The 14,904-nt window shown below is 51.1% G+C and overlaps 1 protein-coding gene across 12 annotated transcripts in view; it reads right to left on the bottom strand.

Annotated features, from left to right (window-relative positions):
* SFXN5 (sideroflexin 5) overlaps positions 1-14,904 on the bottom strand; it is a 114,980-nt gene that overhangs the window by 31,192 nt on the left and 68,884 nt on the right. For all 12 annotated transcript variants that reach the window (XM_028116165.2, XM_028116172.2, XM_028116175.2 and 9 more), the window contains one exon: positions 12,772-12,862. In XM_028116165.2, the coding sequence (XP_027971966.1) occupies positions 12,772-12,862 (91 nt within the window). The remainder of the gene's footprint in view (positions 1-12,771; positions 12,863-14,904) is intronic.

Raw genomic sequence — 14,904 nt, 5'->3', positions numbered from 1 at the left:
CCAAGACGCTCTGCAGTCTTTGGAGAAGAAAAGCAGGAGACCAAATACAGTGCTAAAATGTATTTACAGCACATACGCCATCTTTGAGTAGCTCTTGTGTTTCCACACGACACTCAGCCGCCGTGGTAGCCATAGGCAGACCTCTTTGGCACCGGATCCCTCCTGCCCTCACAGCAGCCGCTCACCTGCCTTACACAGCCAGGGGCGAGCTTGTGAGGCATCTGGCAAGGTTTGGAGACATTTTTGATGATCACAACCTGGCGTGGGGGAGTGGGTGGGGGGTGGCCACTGTCATCTAGTGTGGAGAGACCAGAGGTGCTGCTAAACAACCTACAAGGCACAGCCCCCACCACAAAGAATTATCTGGTCCAAAATGTAAGTAGTGCTGACGTTGAGAAACCCTTGTATTCCACAGAGACTGACAGAAGGCGGAAGGTGAAGCTGAGGTAAGAAAGGAGAGGTTGGGAGCCCGGATTTGGGGTCAGCTGGGCTTGAGTCACAGTCCTGGCTCTGAATCTCCCCCTCTTCATCCCCAGAGGTGAGCTCCTGCCAGCCCTGGGCGCCTGCCGCCCAGGGTTTAGGGTCCAGAAGGGCCCCCAGAGTGGCCTTGGGTCGTGGACACCTGGCCTGCGTGTTAGTGCCTCGCCCTCTAGTGGCGGCAGGACCACTCTGCATCCCTCACACCTCGGGGGCTGCCAGGCCCTTGGTTCCCAGGAGACCCAACAAAACCACTGGAGAGGGTATTGGGGTTTTCTGCCCTGAAAGGCATTGATCTCTGCCCTCTGAGAACCCCTTACATCACTGCCACACCAGCACCACACCAGCACCCCTGCTGCAGGAAAGGCAAAGCTAAAGGAATGTGGTCCAGGTGATGAGCATCTGCCTGAAGTCAGGAGTCACCAGCTCATTCTGCAACCCAAAGCATCCACCCTTACCAGGCTTCTCTGGATATAAAAGGAGGGGCTGCATTTAGCATCTCTATGGGCTCTCTGGGCACTGGCTGAGCTCACATGGAATGTCAGCTTCTGCACCCAAGCCCCCACCAGGTTAGGGAAAGCCAGGGACAACTGAAACATCTCTCGCCCTGTGTTGCATGCACATGTGTGTGTGTGCACACACAGGTGCAAGAGACAAAGAAGAGAGTATTTAGAGGTGGTGGTCAACCAGTCCCAGACTCATGATGGCATCTTGCTTGCTCTCTGCAATTTCCAAATGTAAAATGTAGCCACAGCAGACAGAGTAGGACTTTGGTTCAAACACAAAACCACTTGGGATGAAACACACAGCAGGAAAAGAAGTGAAAACCCAGAGTCCTTCCCCTCAGCCCCTCCAGGACAATTTAGGCATGAGAAAGCCCTCTCCTCATCTAGCTGCCTGGATGGAAAAAAAGACAGAAGAACCCTAAAAGCCACCCTAAAATGATGGCACTCCCCCCCAGCTCCCTCCCTCAGAACGCCCCCAGTTCTTCCTGCCTACTCAAACGGCACACGCCCTGTAATATCTTCTGTTGGCCGTATACACTGGTGGTCCACTTTATTGAGCACCTGCTGGATGCACAGGTTCCTAGCCATCCCTGTCTTTGAGCAGTGAGAACATGAGATGGTTTCCATGATTTCATTTCCATGATCTCCTCCAGAACATTCATTTCTGCCATATTCCTTTCAAGCCTCCCTGGTCCCTCCTAGCCCACTCCTGGCAAGTCCAGCTCCCAAGTCACGAGCACTGAGAGCCTCAGCAAATGAAAAAGAGAGAGAGAAAGAGAGACCAACTGTGGGCCATGGGTCTCCTTTCTAGCACACCAGCAAGATCTATTATTGACAGTATCAGCAGGTTAATTAAGCAGTCTGTTAGTGATCATGTTAAGAAAGCTGGCACATTTTCAACTCGGATTGACGCCATTCAAGATTCAGGCACAACTGATGTTAGAGAAGCTATGCTGAGATGTCACAAGATGAGAGAGGGAGATCGCTTCACACTGATGGCAAGCTCAGTGTCAAGTCCTGAGGAAAATATGCTCTTGACTGCTGCAGATGTTCTCACATCAGACCCATCATGATGCAAAATCATGCAGATTGTGAACAGCTAATGAAGCACCCCGTGTAAAAGGGACAGTGTGGGGAAGAAGAAAGAGCAGTAGACAGAAAGGCAAATGTGCAAAAAGAGTCCTCAAGAAGAAGGCGACGGGGGAGCTTGCCCCCTGATCCACCACAGGAACCGACGTGCAGACCGGCGGAGTTAGGAGTCCAGAAACACACCCACCCGTAGGGGGAAAGGAGTCTGTGGTAAAGCAGTGACATCAGCTCCCAGGAAAGGACCATTCAAACGCGAAAGCAAAGCGATGGGCTATGGGGCTATTCCTTTGGGGAAAACAAAATATCTTCACTCCTTGGTTCTAAGATGCATTTCCCCACATTTTAATGTTTCAAAAGTCATGATGTGCCTAACAACGGACGGCGGGGGGGTAGAGGAAACCTGTGCATGTGTAAACTTTGCCACGTGTAGAGGTTCATTCAAGTGTCACCTCAGCTACCCAGAGCAGTCTGCACAGAATCTGAACTTAAACTTAGATTCCTAATTGTTGCCTAAAACATCTTTTTAGAACTTACACTATAATGGAGCACGGACATGAAAAGTTATTGTACATGCAGGAGATCGTCTGCCAGATACCAGGCAATGCAATTAAAGACAGCAGAAATTGCCAAACCATAGATAGCTACCCTAAAGAAATGCTTGCCCATATGCACAAAGAGACATTTACAAGGATGTTAATTATAGCACTGTTTGTAAGAGCAAATAATTAGAAACAACCTAAATGTCCACCATTAGGGACTCACATGGGAAGATCTCCAAAACAAACTTATATGAAAAAAGCTACTGAGTATGTACAGGATGATTTACTACATGTAAAACCCCATAACTGGGAGGCACATACTGTGGGCCCATAAATCCACAGGTAACGTTTTGGAAGGTTCACACCTCATGCAGTGATCCCCTTGGGAAGGGAACTAAATTTAGGAATTAGGGGTTGTTGAAAGACTTCTACGTTTTTTTACCCTATTTTTCTAAATACCGTTTGAATTTTTACAATGAGAATATAATCGTGCTTTACTTGTCTAAGAAGTGAAAAGAAATTGCCAAACTTCCTAAAGTAGATCATAAACATTTGAAAGCCAGCAGGGATTGCTATGACCTTCTCACGGTTCCTACATATCTGTGGCTATAGGTGGGAAACTTCCTAAAGAAGCTGATTAACTTCAGGAATAGTTTTTCCTTCAGGTGAAGAAAAAAATGAAACCACAAATATAACCAAGTAGGAAATGCAGACAAAAAGAAAAATTCCCAAATTCTTTTATATGCTTTGAAATTATACTGTTGGTTTTAAAGGGGCCAAAAGGGTCAAGACTAGAAACAGGGTGACAGAAAGCAGTGGTGGGCCGTGATGCTGTGTTTAACAACCGAAGTCCAAAAGAGAAGTGGAAAAGGTAAGCAGGACTCAGACTCAAACTCCATGATCTTGAAGAAAGTGGCTCAGATTGGATGTGTAGTGAAGGCTTGTTTACTCCTTCGCGTGAGCAGGAAATACAGTCCTCTCCCCTTCTGAAAGGCTACTGTATTGATGCCCCTTTTAACTGAGGCATCTGAGCATTGAGAAATATGGCATCTGAATCTGTGAATCATATTTTAAGACATGGGGAGCTGGGAAAATATATTTTATGTGACAAAGAGCCGCTACTACTCATCAGCAGAGGGTCATGGTGACTGACTCCCAACAGCTATGCTACCCCCAGAGGATGAGTCTTAACTAATTGTAACAAATCCCTCCCTTGCCAGTGATGGACTGAGGAGGGGACATGTGACCAGCCCAAGCCAACGAGGGATGTCTGCAGGGGACTTCTGGAAAAGGTCTCCTCTCATTGAAGGAGCAGGTGCAGGCAGACGTCTGGGCAGGTGGTGGGTCTGCTTGTGGTGCTTGGAGGTGCTGCTGCCATTTTGGGACATAAAAGGGGCCAGTCTGCAGCTGAAGCCCCTGGCAGACCACAGAGGTGGAAGGAAAGGCCCCGGGTGCCTCACTCGGCACTTGACCTTTGTGAAGTAATACATTCATTTCTTACTTAAGCCAGTGTGAGTCTGGTACTTTTGGCCAAAAACATTCATAAAATGTATAAAGAGCTTTAACAGTTATTAAGAAAAAGGTACAGTTATCAAAATCACCAAAATATTCGAGTAGGAATTCTTAAAAGAAATAGTAAAAATTCAATGAATATGAACTCAATCTTACTAAAAGTCAAGGATAGAGTTTTTAATCTAGAGAAAAATCTATCTGCAGGTGTTCTTTCGATGTGTTGGAGACTGATCCTCATTGGTTAAGTGGTTTACGAATAGTGTGTGGCTCGTTTTCTCACTTTGTTGATGGAGACTTCTGGCATATGGTGTAACATGTCATCAAATAAGCAATCCTTTCCCCTCTGGTATGCACTTTTTGTGTCATCAAGAAACTCTGCCCCTCCCCAGTGTTCATCTCTATTTTCTTCTAGAAGCTTTAACATTGTACTTTTCATATTTAGGTCTTTAATCTCTCTGGAATTTATTTTTGTGTATGGTATGAAATAGGGATCTCCTTCTCTCTCTCTCTTTTTTAAGATTTTATTTATTTATTTGACAGAGAGAGAGAGAGAGAGTACAAGCAAGGGGAGCAGCAGGCAGAGGGAGAGGGAGCCCAACACAGGGCTTGATCCCAGGACCCTGGGATCATGACCTGAGCCAAAGGCAGATGCTTAACAGACTGAGCCACCCATGTGCCCCCTTTTTCTCTCTTTTCTATTTGAAAACCCAAAAGCCCAATAAAGTTAAGAAAAATTTCTCAACCATTCTGGGAATTGGAAAAATGCAAATTAAAAAGAGAAAAGAACCATTTCAGATAGACAAAAATTTTTCAAGATTGATAACACCAAATGTGGGGAAACCAAAATGTAACCCTTGCAGGCGGAGTAAAAAGCCAGTATGCTCATTTGGCAATACTTAGCAAAGCTAGATGTCCATGTGCCCTCTTACGTGGCCATTCCATTTCTAGGTACCAAGGCTCAACTGGTGACCCTCAACACTGGCTGCACACCTGAAATGAAATCTGAGGGATGGTCCAGATTTCTGCATTTTTTAAAGCCCCCCTAGGGGGCTGTTTGAAAACCTCCACCCTGGAGAAGCTCCTACTTATGTGCACAGGGACACACATACAAGGTTGTGTAGTATGGTACTATTGCAGCTCTTAGAATACATTAAGATTTGGGGCACCTGGGTGGCTCAGTCGTTGAGTGTCTGCCTTCAGCTCAGGTCATGGTCCCAGGGTCCTGGGATCGAGCCCCACGTCGGGCTCCCTGCTCAGCAGGAAGCCTGCTTCTCCCTCTCCCACTCCACTCCCCCTGCTTATGTTCCCTCTCTCGCTGTGTCTCTATCAAATAAATAAATAAAATCTTTAAAAAAAAAAGATACATTGAAATTTTAGGACAGCCCTATAAAGGCATCTAAAACTTATTGAGGTTAAAATGCAGTTTACAGAACAGTACACATGGTATGATCTCACTTACATTAAATATCTATTTATATAGGCATATTTATGTTATGTAGAGATACAATAAATAGAGATTGCTACATTTTTAGATGTTTACTCAAATTTGGAGGGATATACACAGACTTACCCTGGAGAGCAAAGTAGGATTGTTACTTTAGAAAACAATCATATTATCAGGAGAAAAAAATAGAACCATTTTTATTAAAACAAAAAAACATTCCAATGGCAACCAGGAGACAAGCTCCCATCTTGGGTCCTGAGTGACACTGGACAAAGTTATCCGCAAAGTAGTTCTCTACTTCCTCTCTTTCTCTCTCTCTCTCTCTCTCCTATTTGGTGGGTTGTATGTGCACACAGTAAATAATTCAAATTGTGTAGAAGGGTAAATAATAAAACCAGTCTCCTTCCAACCTTTGACCCTTAGCTTCCCCCACACCCTCTCCAGAGGCAACCACTCTAGCCAGGCTCTCATGTCCCTGCCAGACACAGTCGATGTATTTACAAGTGGACACGGGGGGACATCACCACCTGAAACACACATACACACACACTCACGTGAGTCACACCGGAATACAGCCCCAGCCCTGCCTTTAGAGGAGGGATGATTATCAAATAGGGACGTGCACCCTAACATTTGCGTGATGTCATGATATTCCCTAATATTCCACCCAAAAGGCAGTGGTATATGACACAGATTTTCTTTTAAATAGCTTGAGAATTGGGAGAGTTTCACAACCCATACTAAAGTGTCACAAACTCAGGACTGGTAATTTCGGGACTGAAAAATCAGCCAGTAAATTTAGGTGTAGGCTGACTCTGAAGTTCAGGATCTCTTCATAAAAGATTCCTGCTAACACATTCATCTTCTGGAAAACTCCCTTTTATCACAGCTGCTCCTGAGCTTAAAATTCAGCAGTTCCCTATTAACCATAGGATAAAGCTCCAACTCCAAGCTAACGCCCAAGGCCCCAGTGGCCCTCTGCCCTGGCTCTTCCCCCACAGGCCCGGCCCATCCCGGCCCCCCTATTCTTCCTGCATTTATAACCCCGTCCCCTGCCTTGGGCTTCCCACCTTCTCTGCTTCTGGATTTGTCTGCTATCTGGATTTCGGTCATTATAAAATCTCTGACCCGGAAGGCCATTCATTCAATAAGCATTCACTGAGCGCCTACTGTATGCCAGGTCCTGGGCCTGGAACAGGTGCCTAGGAACAGGTGACTTGATCACACGGGAGTGCCCCTCACAGCTTTTTGGACCAGGCTGCTACTTGGATGCTTCCCTAACTGGGGGGTCAGGCAGCTCACTGCAATAACAGGCTGTCAGTTTTTCAGAAGATCCTGCTGCTACTGCTGGGCTCCTACTTATGTGTGGAGCATCTCTTGAGGGGTGGAGTCCAGAACTAAACAGACTCCTTTGTTCTGGGGTCTCTGTTTCTAGTAATACAGCTGAAGTCAGAGTGAGCCTCCTCAGAGCCATACACCACACTGCAGACCTATTCTGAGCACACAGTCCACAAAATCCCTGGATCTTCATCCTAAGCACTCTGGCCAAGTCAGGTCTCGGGCAAGCCTACACTTGTGTAGCTACATTTTTTTTGAACAGCAAGCCTTACATCAAAACTTGCAATCTTAGATCCTGCACCTCTTGCCCACGAATTCACAATCACTGCCAAGTTGCTGTGCCTGTTCCTTGAATGTGACCAATGCAGTTCTAACGGAAAGGGACAAGACTGAAGACAGAGCCCTAGGACACACCACTAGAGACTCCCCTCTGGCTAACGTGGCCTTCCTACCCACGGGCTCTTGGGCCCTGACACCATGGGCCCGGACCCCATACCTGGGGTCCATGTCAGCTCTAGGGCTGCTGATGCTTACAACACCCAGCCCAGCCCACCGATCCTTCCAGATCCAACCCAGAAAGGTTGGAGAATGTGACCTGGATGACCTGGTAAAGTAGCTCATTGGTCATCCACCCTAGGCTTGCCAACTGAAAGTGTGAATGATGGTGTTAGAGAAAACTTACATAAGAAAATAGAACAGTCAAAAAAAAATTTTTTTAATGAAAAAAAAAAAAAAACCCAGAATGAATGTCCAAGCAGCCATAGAATGTGGCCACCAATGTCATCATGGTGGGGTTTCACGATGAGTACCCAACTTCAAAGCGTTTCTGCCCAAGCACTCATTTCATCACTGAACAAACCCACACTGAACACTGTGTTTCAAGCACAGGGTGAGCCTGGGGGTTGGGGATGAATGAGAGCCAGTCCTTGTCTTGGGGAGCTCACAGGCTGATGAAGGAGGCAAACTCAGGAACAAAATGGGCAGGTCTGGGTTACACACAGGCACACACAGGGTGCTGTGGCCTAACCCTAACTGGGGCTACCAGGGAGGGCTTCTTGGAGGAGGTGGTGTCTGAGCTGAGAAACAAAGGCCTGACAGTCAAGAGAAGGCAGAAGATGGGGCTGAGGTAATGGGAAGAGCAAGGATTCCAGACAAACAGGGCACATGTGCAAAGGTCAAGGAAGGGACCAAGGAGCCTCAGGGCTGTGGACGCCACATTATCACTGACCTGGATGGAAGGAACGCATGTCATGAGGCCCAGCTGATACAGGTGCACGCTGCTGTCCTCTAACCACAGGGAATGAGGGATGGAGGGGGTCAGGACTAACCCTTGCGGCTTGGACACACAGCCATGGCTACCTCCCAGACAAGGCAAGCCAGGCGGCTTGAAAACCAAGCGAGGAGCCGGGAAGGGGAAATCAATGGTGACGCCGGCTGCCTGGGGATGAAGGGAGCAAGCAGATGCGGTGGGTCAGATGTATGGACAGAAGACCTTCTCCCAAAGACTGCCCAGACATCCTGAGGAGCGGACCCCCTGGTGAATGCAGAGATTTTTTTTTCCTGGTGATGAAATAAGCGGTGACATTTAATGTAAGGGCCTGCTGCGGACAGCGCAGGAAGAAGTCATTTCCCGGCAAAGGGAAGATGAGGCTGGCATTTTGGCCCATTCAGGAAGGTTAGTCCCTGTGCAGGGAGCCAGCTGGCTGGGGCTGAGGCTCAGGCCTCCCCTGAGGGAGCTCAAAGCCCACATGGGGGTCTTTCTTAGCACCCGATACAGCCTGTCCCCTGCTTGGTATGGATGCGCCAGGCAGCCGGGGGTGGGGGTGACCTTCAGGGCTTCCTTCCTTCCCTCACCCCTGCGTGCACATACGCAGAGCCTGGTTCAGAGATGTGCTGGCCTGGGGACACCTGGGGATCCCCACCTCTGGGCCTCTGGCTAAAGGCCCTGCCCCATGCATGCCTCTCCCTCTCACCAGTGCCCCTTCATGGCACCTGCGACCTCGCATTCCTCCCGCTGGTCACTCCTGCCAGCTCCCAGCCCAAGGCCTCACGAGAAGGCTGTTTGCGGGGCCTGTCTCTCCCGGAATGGACTCTTGCTCGTGGAGACTGGCAGTTGGACCTGGGGAGGGGAGGGTGTTTTTCCAATGCCTCCTCGACTGACCTTTCATTACACTGTTTGCCCAGCTCCCCAAACCATTAACTCCCACCTCACAGCACCCATCAATTAATGGAGGGCCTGCTCTGAGCTCAAGCTCCTGAACACAATTAAGCGTGACAGTCCACAAATAAGAAAGAACTGGAGAATTAATTAAGGTCTAAACAAATTAATTACCAGTCCCCAATCGATTCTGATGCCAGCACACATGCTCCTGGGCTCACCGTCTTTCCTAACATCCATGTATAAATAGAAACGAAGATTTCCCACATGATTGCTGCTCTGGACCAGGGCACAGCAAGGCTCTGAAACCACCATGAGGGACAGAAGGGCTCAGTGAGCGTCCTCAGGGCTTCTCAGTACTCAGCACACGTGTGTGCATGCACATACATAGAACCCCGGCTGAAAAACCAGGGGCAGCCTGGAGGTGGGGTGCCCCTCGTGGGGCGCCTCTGGACCACATCCCTCAGTTTCTCAGCTACGTGGGTGAGGGGTTATCCACGTGGGCTGGAAGTAGTCTGGGCCGGGCCTTTGAGGCCCAGGCTGTAGCCAACGCAGGATAACTTTCAGTCTGAAAATGTTTATTCTTCTATAAAATGGGGATGCCTCGCCGCCCTGCCTTGGGTCATCCCAGAGAGACAATGTGGGGAATGAGGGGGAACGAAGGCCTGCTGGGGAAAACATGGAGAGCGGTGGGGCCCCTGCAGACCCAGGGGAGGCCTGCAGTCTGTCACAGACATCCCAGTGGGGAGGGGCTGAACTGGGGTCTGGTCCAAGGCCAGAGAGGGGGTAAAGGCAGTGGAGTGAGGTGGGGGAACGAGGTGTCCTGAGCCCAGAGTCTCAGATCTCTCTCTTGGGCAGCATGTGGGGCCCAGTGAAGGGAGGTGTCCTCCTATCTCCCAGACTGCAGGCTGGAGCAGGGCAGAACTCGCTGGGCAGGGCAGAGGGAAGAAGCAACAGACCCTGGGAGCCTCCTCCTTCCCTGAACCTGAGTTCCCAGTCTGGCCAGGAGGGAGGGAGTGGGGAGGCCCTTTCAGGGCCCTTGCCTAACTAAGATCCCCTTCTGCTCTACACTCACCCCCCACCCTGAGCCCCCACACACATCCCAACAACTAGGGCTTAATCCTATCACTTCAACCTACTCCCTGTGAGCATGCATGGCTCCGTGAGTCCTGTCTCCCCATCATGCCAGGGGTCTGAAGGGACAACGGACCCTCTACCAGCCAGAGCAAGTCCTGGGCAAGCTTCTTGGTGGCCCTGATGTTGGCGTGGCGTGGCGTGGCCTGGTCTAGCCTGCCATGGAAAGCAAGGTGAATGCCTGGAGGGACCGAGGCCCTGCCAGCATGCAGTGAGGCCTAGAGAAGCTGTCTAAGCCTGAGAACAAGGTGAAGGGTAGCCAAGTGCAGGGGCTATATGACAGCCTGAGAGAACAAGGGGCCCCAAAGCGGGTGGGGGGCATGCTTGTTCATCCTGCACACCACTGTGTTGGCATCTACCAGGGGAGTCAGCAGGTGCTATTTGCAGACGGGCCTGGGAGGACATCAAGGGCCCGGGAGGTAGAAGCCTCCATGTGGGTGAGGAGAGACCGGGGCTAGGGGTGGAAGGGAGGCAGGCACACAGCCAGGACTCGGGCAGCAGGCCTGAGGAAGCAGCCAAAGAGGATCTGCTGCTCTCAGGATCCTGGCAAACCAGGACTATCAGGACTACAAACCACATTGTGTGCAACCTGTGCAACTGGCTAGGATATGTGGGATCTCGAGACCCCTCAGCAGTGGCTGGACCTGCAGGTTCCTCTCGGATAAGACAGGAGGAGGATCAGGCTGGAGACCAAAGAGGGACAGGTCAGAAAGTCTCAGGTGGGGATGGCAGACAGGGTCAAACCTGAAGGCGGGGCCTTTCCTCCTGAAGGAGCTCCAGAGGTTAGGACAAGCCCCAAGGTCATACAGCAAGACAGCCGGCAGAGCAAGGCTAGAACGGACCCCCCTGGCAAAGTCCTTGTCTGCATAGCTTGTCTCAAGGACAGATTACATCTCAGCCAAGTCCCAGATCCAGTCCAGTGCAGCTAAGAGCTGCCACCTTCTGAGGCTGCAACTGACCCTCCAGCCCAGGAGAGTGAGGAACGCAGGATCGGCAGCCTTGTTCGCTCAATTAGGTCCCTTAACAAAGTCAGATCTAAAGAGTTATTCCATTAGTGGCCCATGCCAGAAATAGCTGAGAGTTCATTAAAAGTGTGGAGTTGCTATAGCAATTATCTGGGTCAGCTGAGGCTCACCCAGGCAGCTGGTCCTGGGAGTTCATTAGCCTCTGGCCATTAAGGAGGTGGGGCTGCCAGGTAATGATCTCCCACCTTCTCGCAGGGGCTTTGCAGGTGCTCCCAAGCACTATCCTATGAATGGAATCCAGTCTGTGGTCTCGTTTGATCCTCCCATGGCTCTGGGTTGTAGGAAGGTAGGTACCCGAGCTCCCATTTTACAGGTGGGGAAGTTGAGCCCTAAAGGTGAAGCATGAGATTGGGACCAGGAACCTGGATCTGACTCTGGCTCTTCAGACTGAGCCTTGGCACACGGGAGGTCACAGGACCTCACACCGCTCCTGGGCTGGCCCCCATCTTTGTCCTCTGGCATCAAATGGGGAGCTTGGTGTCATGGTTCAAGTGTATACTTCTCTTTTGATGACCAATCACGTACTGCCTCATGCTTCTGTCAATGTTGTTTCTTTTTCAGTTTAAAAACTTTTACTGCAGCGCCCTCTTCCCAAGCAAGGTGGGGGGTTCTCAAGAGCCAGGCTGGGCTTGATGGGATGCCTCAAGGCATCTCCTGGGAGCTCAGAGGCTCCAAGACCAGCAAAGTCTCGGCTGAAGGCAGCGAAATCCCCCCCCCAACACACACACGCATGCACATGCTCCACAATTACCTGACTATGAATGGAGGCCTCCAGAACCTCAACGGTCCACAATACCTAAGGGCTCGGAACACTAGACTAGAAGGAGCTTTGGGCCTTCTTTTGTGCCAGGAATCCCTGTGATGGTCACAGGCCAGGAGATACCTATGAGCCCCCCTCCAAATAATGTCCCCAAATGCGTGAAACAAAACATACAGGATTATAAAGGGATTATATTGGAATACATGATCAAAATATTTTTTCATTGTGGTATAGTAACAGGTGTTCTCTTTAATTAACGAATTAAAAAACAAGACCTACCAGTGGATTGAATAAATATCCTAATTTTGAGTTAGTGTTGCATATAAACAATATTTTAGAATCCCTGTAACAACTGTAATGAGATGTGAAAATATCTATGATTTCTATGGGTGAAAAAGCCACGGCTCTTGCTTGTTACTGGGCTTGCTGCCTACATTCACAATGGAAGGATATGTTAAATTTCAGGTAGAGGCTAGTGTAGACATTTTCCCCAGCCAAGTTCACAGGATCCACTGCATTCTATCTACTAGCCTTTGGGTGGCCGGGGGCTAATGCCACTGCTAAAAGCAGGATCTTGGTCACAGGGCTTGTCAGCAGGGGCCCCCGTCACCCTTACTTCTGTCCACCCATGTTTTGCTCTAGTCGCCCACACCAGGAGACCCCCGATGTCAGAAGCGGTCTGGAAAGGCAGTCTAGCTCCCCAAGAGCCCTGCAACCCCGCACACGCAGGTGTGACACTCACATGCCTGTCCACGTGCAGGGGCACCTCGGCGCAGGTGCAGGTCTTACCTACAGCGGGGAACGGCACAAATCTCTGGACAAGAAGGCGGGTGGCCGGGGTGAACTTGTTGGCTTTCTGAACCAGGACATTAAGGCCCACCTTAGGAAGAGAGAAGAGAACGTGCATGCGTGGTGCTGCAGGGGCCTGGCAGGCTGGGGCAGGAGCAGAGTGAGCGGCACCGTCTGCCCCAGACCCCAAATCCTCAGCGTCGCCTGTTCCAGTGCCACTATGCACAGCATAACACGGCCCAGTCATCCCAGTTAGCCAGCCCGTGAGGGAGGCGGAGGGGAAAGCCTCAGCCACACACATACCCGCACACACACACACACACAACCTGTCTGAGGAGGGGAAAAAGGAAAGGCCGCTGTTAGAAGAACACAGAATCGGCAAGTAAATGAAGCGTGGGAACCCTCACTCCCACCTCAGCCTCTAAGCACCCCCTTTCTCAGGCCCCACTGTGGGCTCAGGCACAGGCCTAACCACCAGGGCTCAGGAGGAGATCCACACACCTGCCCACAGGTGACCACCGAGCTAAGCAGAGCAGCCCAGAGCAGGACAGGGGGTGCAGTGCACATCCTGGGCTCACGTCCTCTTCTCTTAGACCCCAGCCCCCCTCACTTGGCCTGGGACACTGGGGCCCCCTTGCCTTTACCTTGGGCACTCCCTACTCCATTCCGTCCCCCATGCTGTCTCTTGTCCTTCTAGAACACAGGTCCAACCACGTCTACCACGACCAGCTCCTCCCATGACTTGTGTGAAAAGGTGCAATCTCCTTCACGTGGCTCCCCTACTCCCCTAACACCCTACCTTCTCCTTCCTTCCAGGAATCCACCTGACTGCTCACCAGATGCTATGGGAGCTTTCCCACCTTGGGGCCTTTGCCCATGCTGGTCCCGATGCCCCAAATGCCTTCCTTCTCTACCCAGTCCACAGCTGTTCTGTAAGGCCCACCTCTGAGCTCTCCCTCCAGTGACTTTCTAAGAGTGGGAGTCACTGAACCTTGCCCTGCCTCAGTTTCCTTATCTGTAAAAAGGGACGGTAATATCTACAGCATCCCAGGGCTGCTATAAGAACGTATGTAAAGTGTTTAGCATGAGCTTGGGGCGTAAGAGACCTCAGTAAATGAAGCTACATACGAATGTCGCCTCTCCCAGGCAGGAAGCTGCTTCCTCACACGTCCCCAGTCCCTCCTCCCCAGCACTCAGTTCACCGCTCATGATCTGATGCCCCTGCAGGACTGGGAGGCAGGACCACGCCTTTCTCCTCTTTGTATGACTGGCACTCAGGACAGTGGATGGCATGTTTACTTGCTCAGTAAACTGGGGACTGAGGAATCCGTGCATGGACCAACAAACAGATGAATGGATGGAGATCCGCAAAGGCTGGAAAGGGAGTTTCTTGGAGGAGGGAAAGGTGGGGTTAGGCAGGGCAGAAGAAAAAGAATCGTGGCGGGGAACACAGCACAGGCACAGGCGTAGAGGGAGAAAAGGCGAGGCTGCATGTGGCCAGACCGGAGACGGGGGTAGAGAGGCCACCACTCCCCCAGACGGAGGCCGGAGCCAGCCCCTGCCCCATAGATCCTTCCTGGGAGGAGGGGCAGCAGGGGCCACTGCAGGACTGCTGGCCTACGGGGGCCTGGGGCAGCCTGCTCTCGGCTCTGGCTCACCTGGTAGCTAGCAGGCCACCCTGCACCTGCAGCCCCGCCTCTGGCCTCGACCTTCTGGGTCGATGGAGAAGATGCAGAGCCTGGGGAAGGCCTCTGGGGTGTCAGGGCGACTGCAGCAGTCAAAGTAAGAATGGTGCTGCGACCTGGGCAGACAGGAAGTGCCACCCTGTCAGGCCCTGGGCAGCCCAGGGCCCCACGGAGTCACAGTGAGGCCAGGCAAACCCAGCGTGGGCTCTTGGGGGTTTGGTCTAGATTGGAAGCCTCAAGCTGATCCTCAGAGTCCAATTCTTGTTCTTTCTGCTTGCTCCAGGGAAGGCTGGGAGGCAGGGACATGTGTGGCGGCTCCGACACACTTCACTGGGACGGCAGGGCAGGCCAGGGAGCTGCCAGCCCGCACTAGGTCCTGCTGCCCTGCTTCCAGGCTGCCCTGACTCACAGATGGAGCTCATCGAGTCCCGAGCTCCCCAGCTCTCGG

The sequence above is a fragment of the Eumetopias jubatus genome, unplaced genomic scaffold (genome assembly GCF_037043125.1).
Source record: "Eumetopias jubatus isolate StellerSeaLion01/CBP00866 unplaced genomic scaffold, mEumJub1_p1.0 scaffold_9, whole genome shotgun sequence".
NCBI lineage: Eukaryota > Metazoa > Chordata > Mammalia > Carnivora > Otariidae > Eumetopias > Eumetopias jubatus.
Note: the sequence above shows the minus strand (reverse complement) of the source record. Positions and strands in the feature narration are given on the sequence as shown.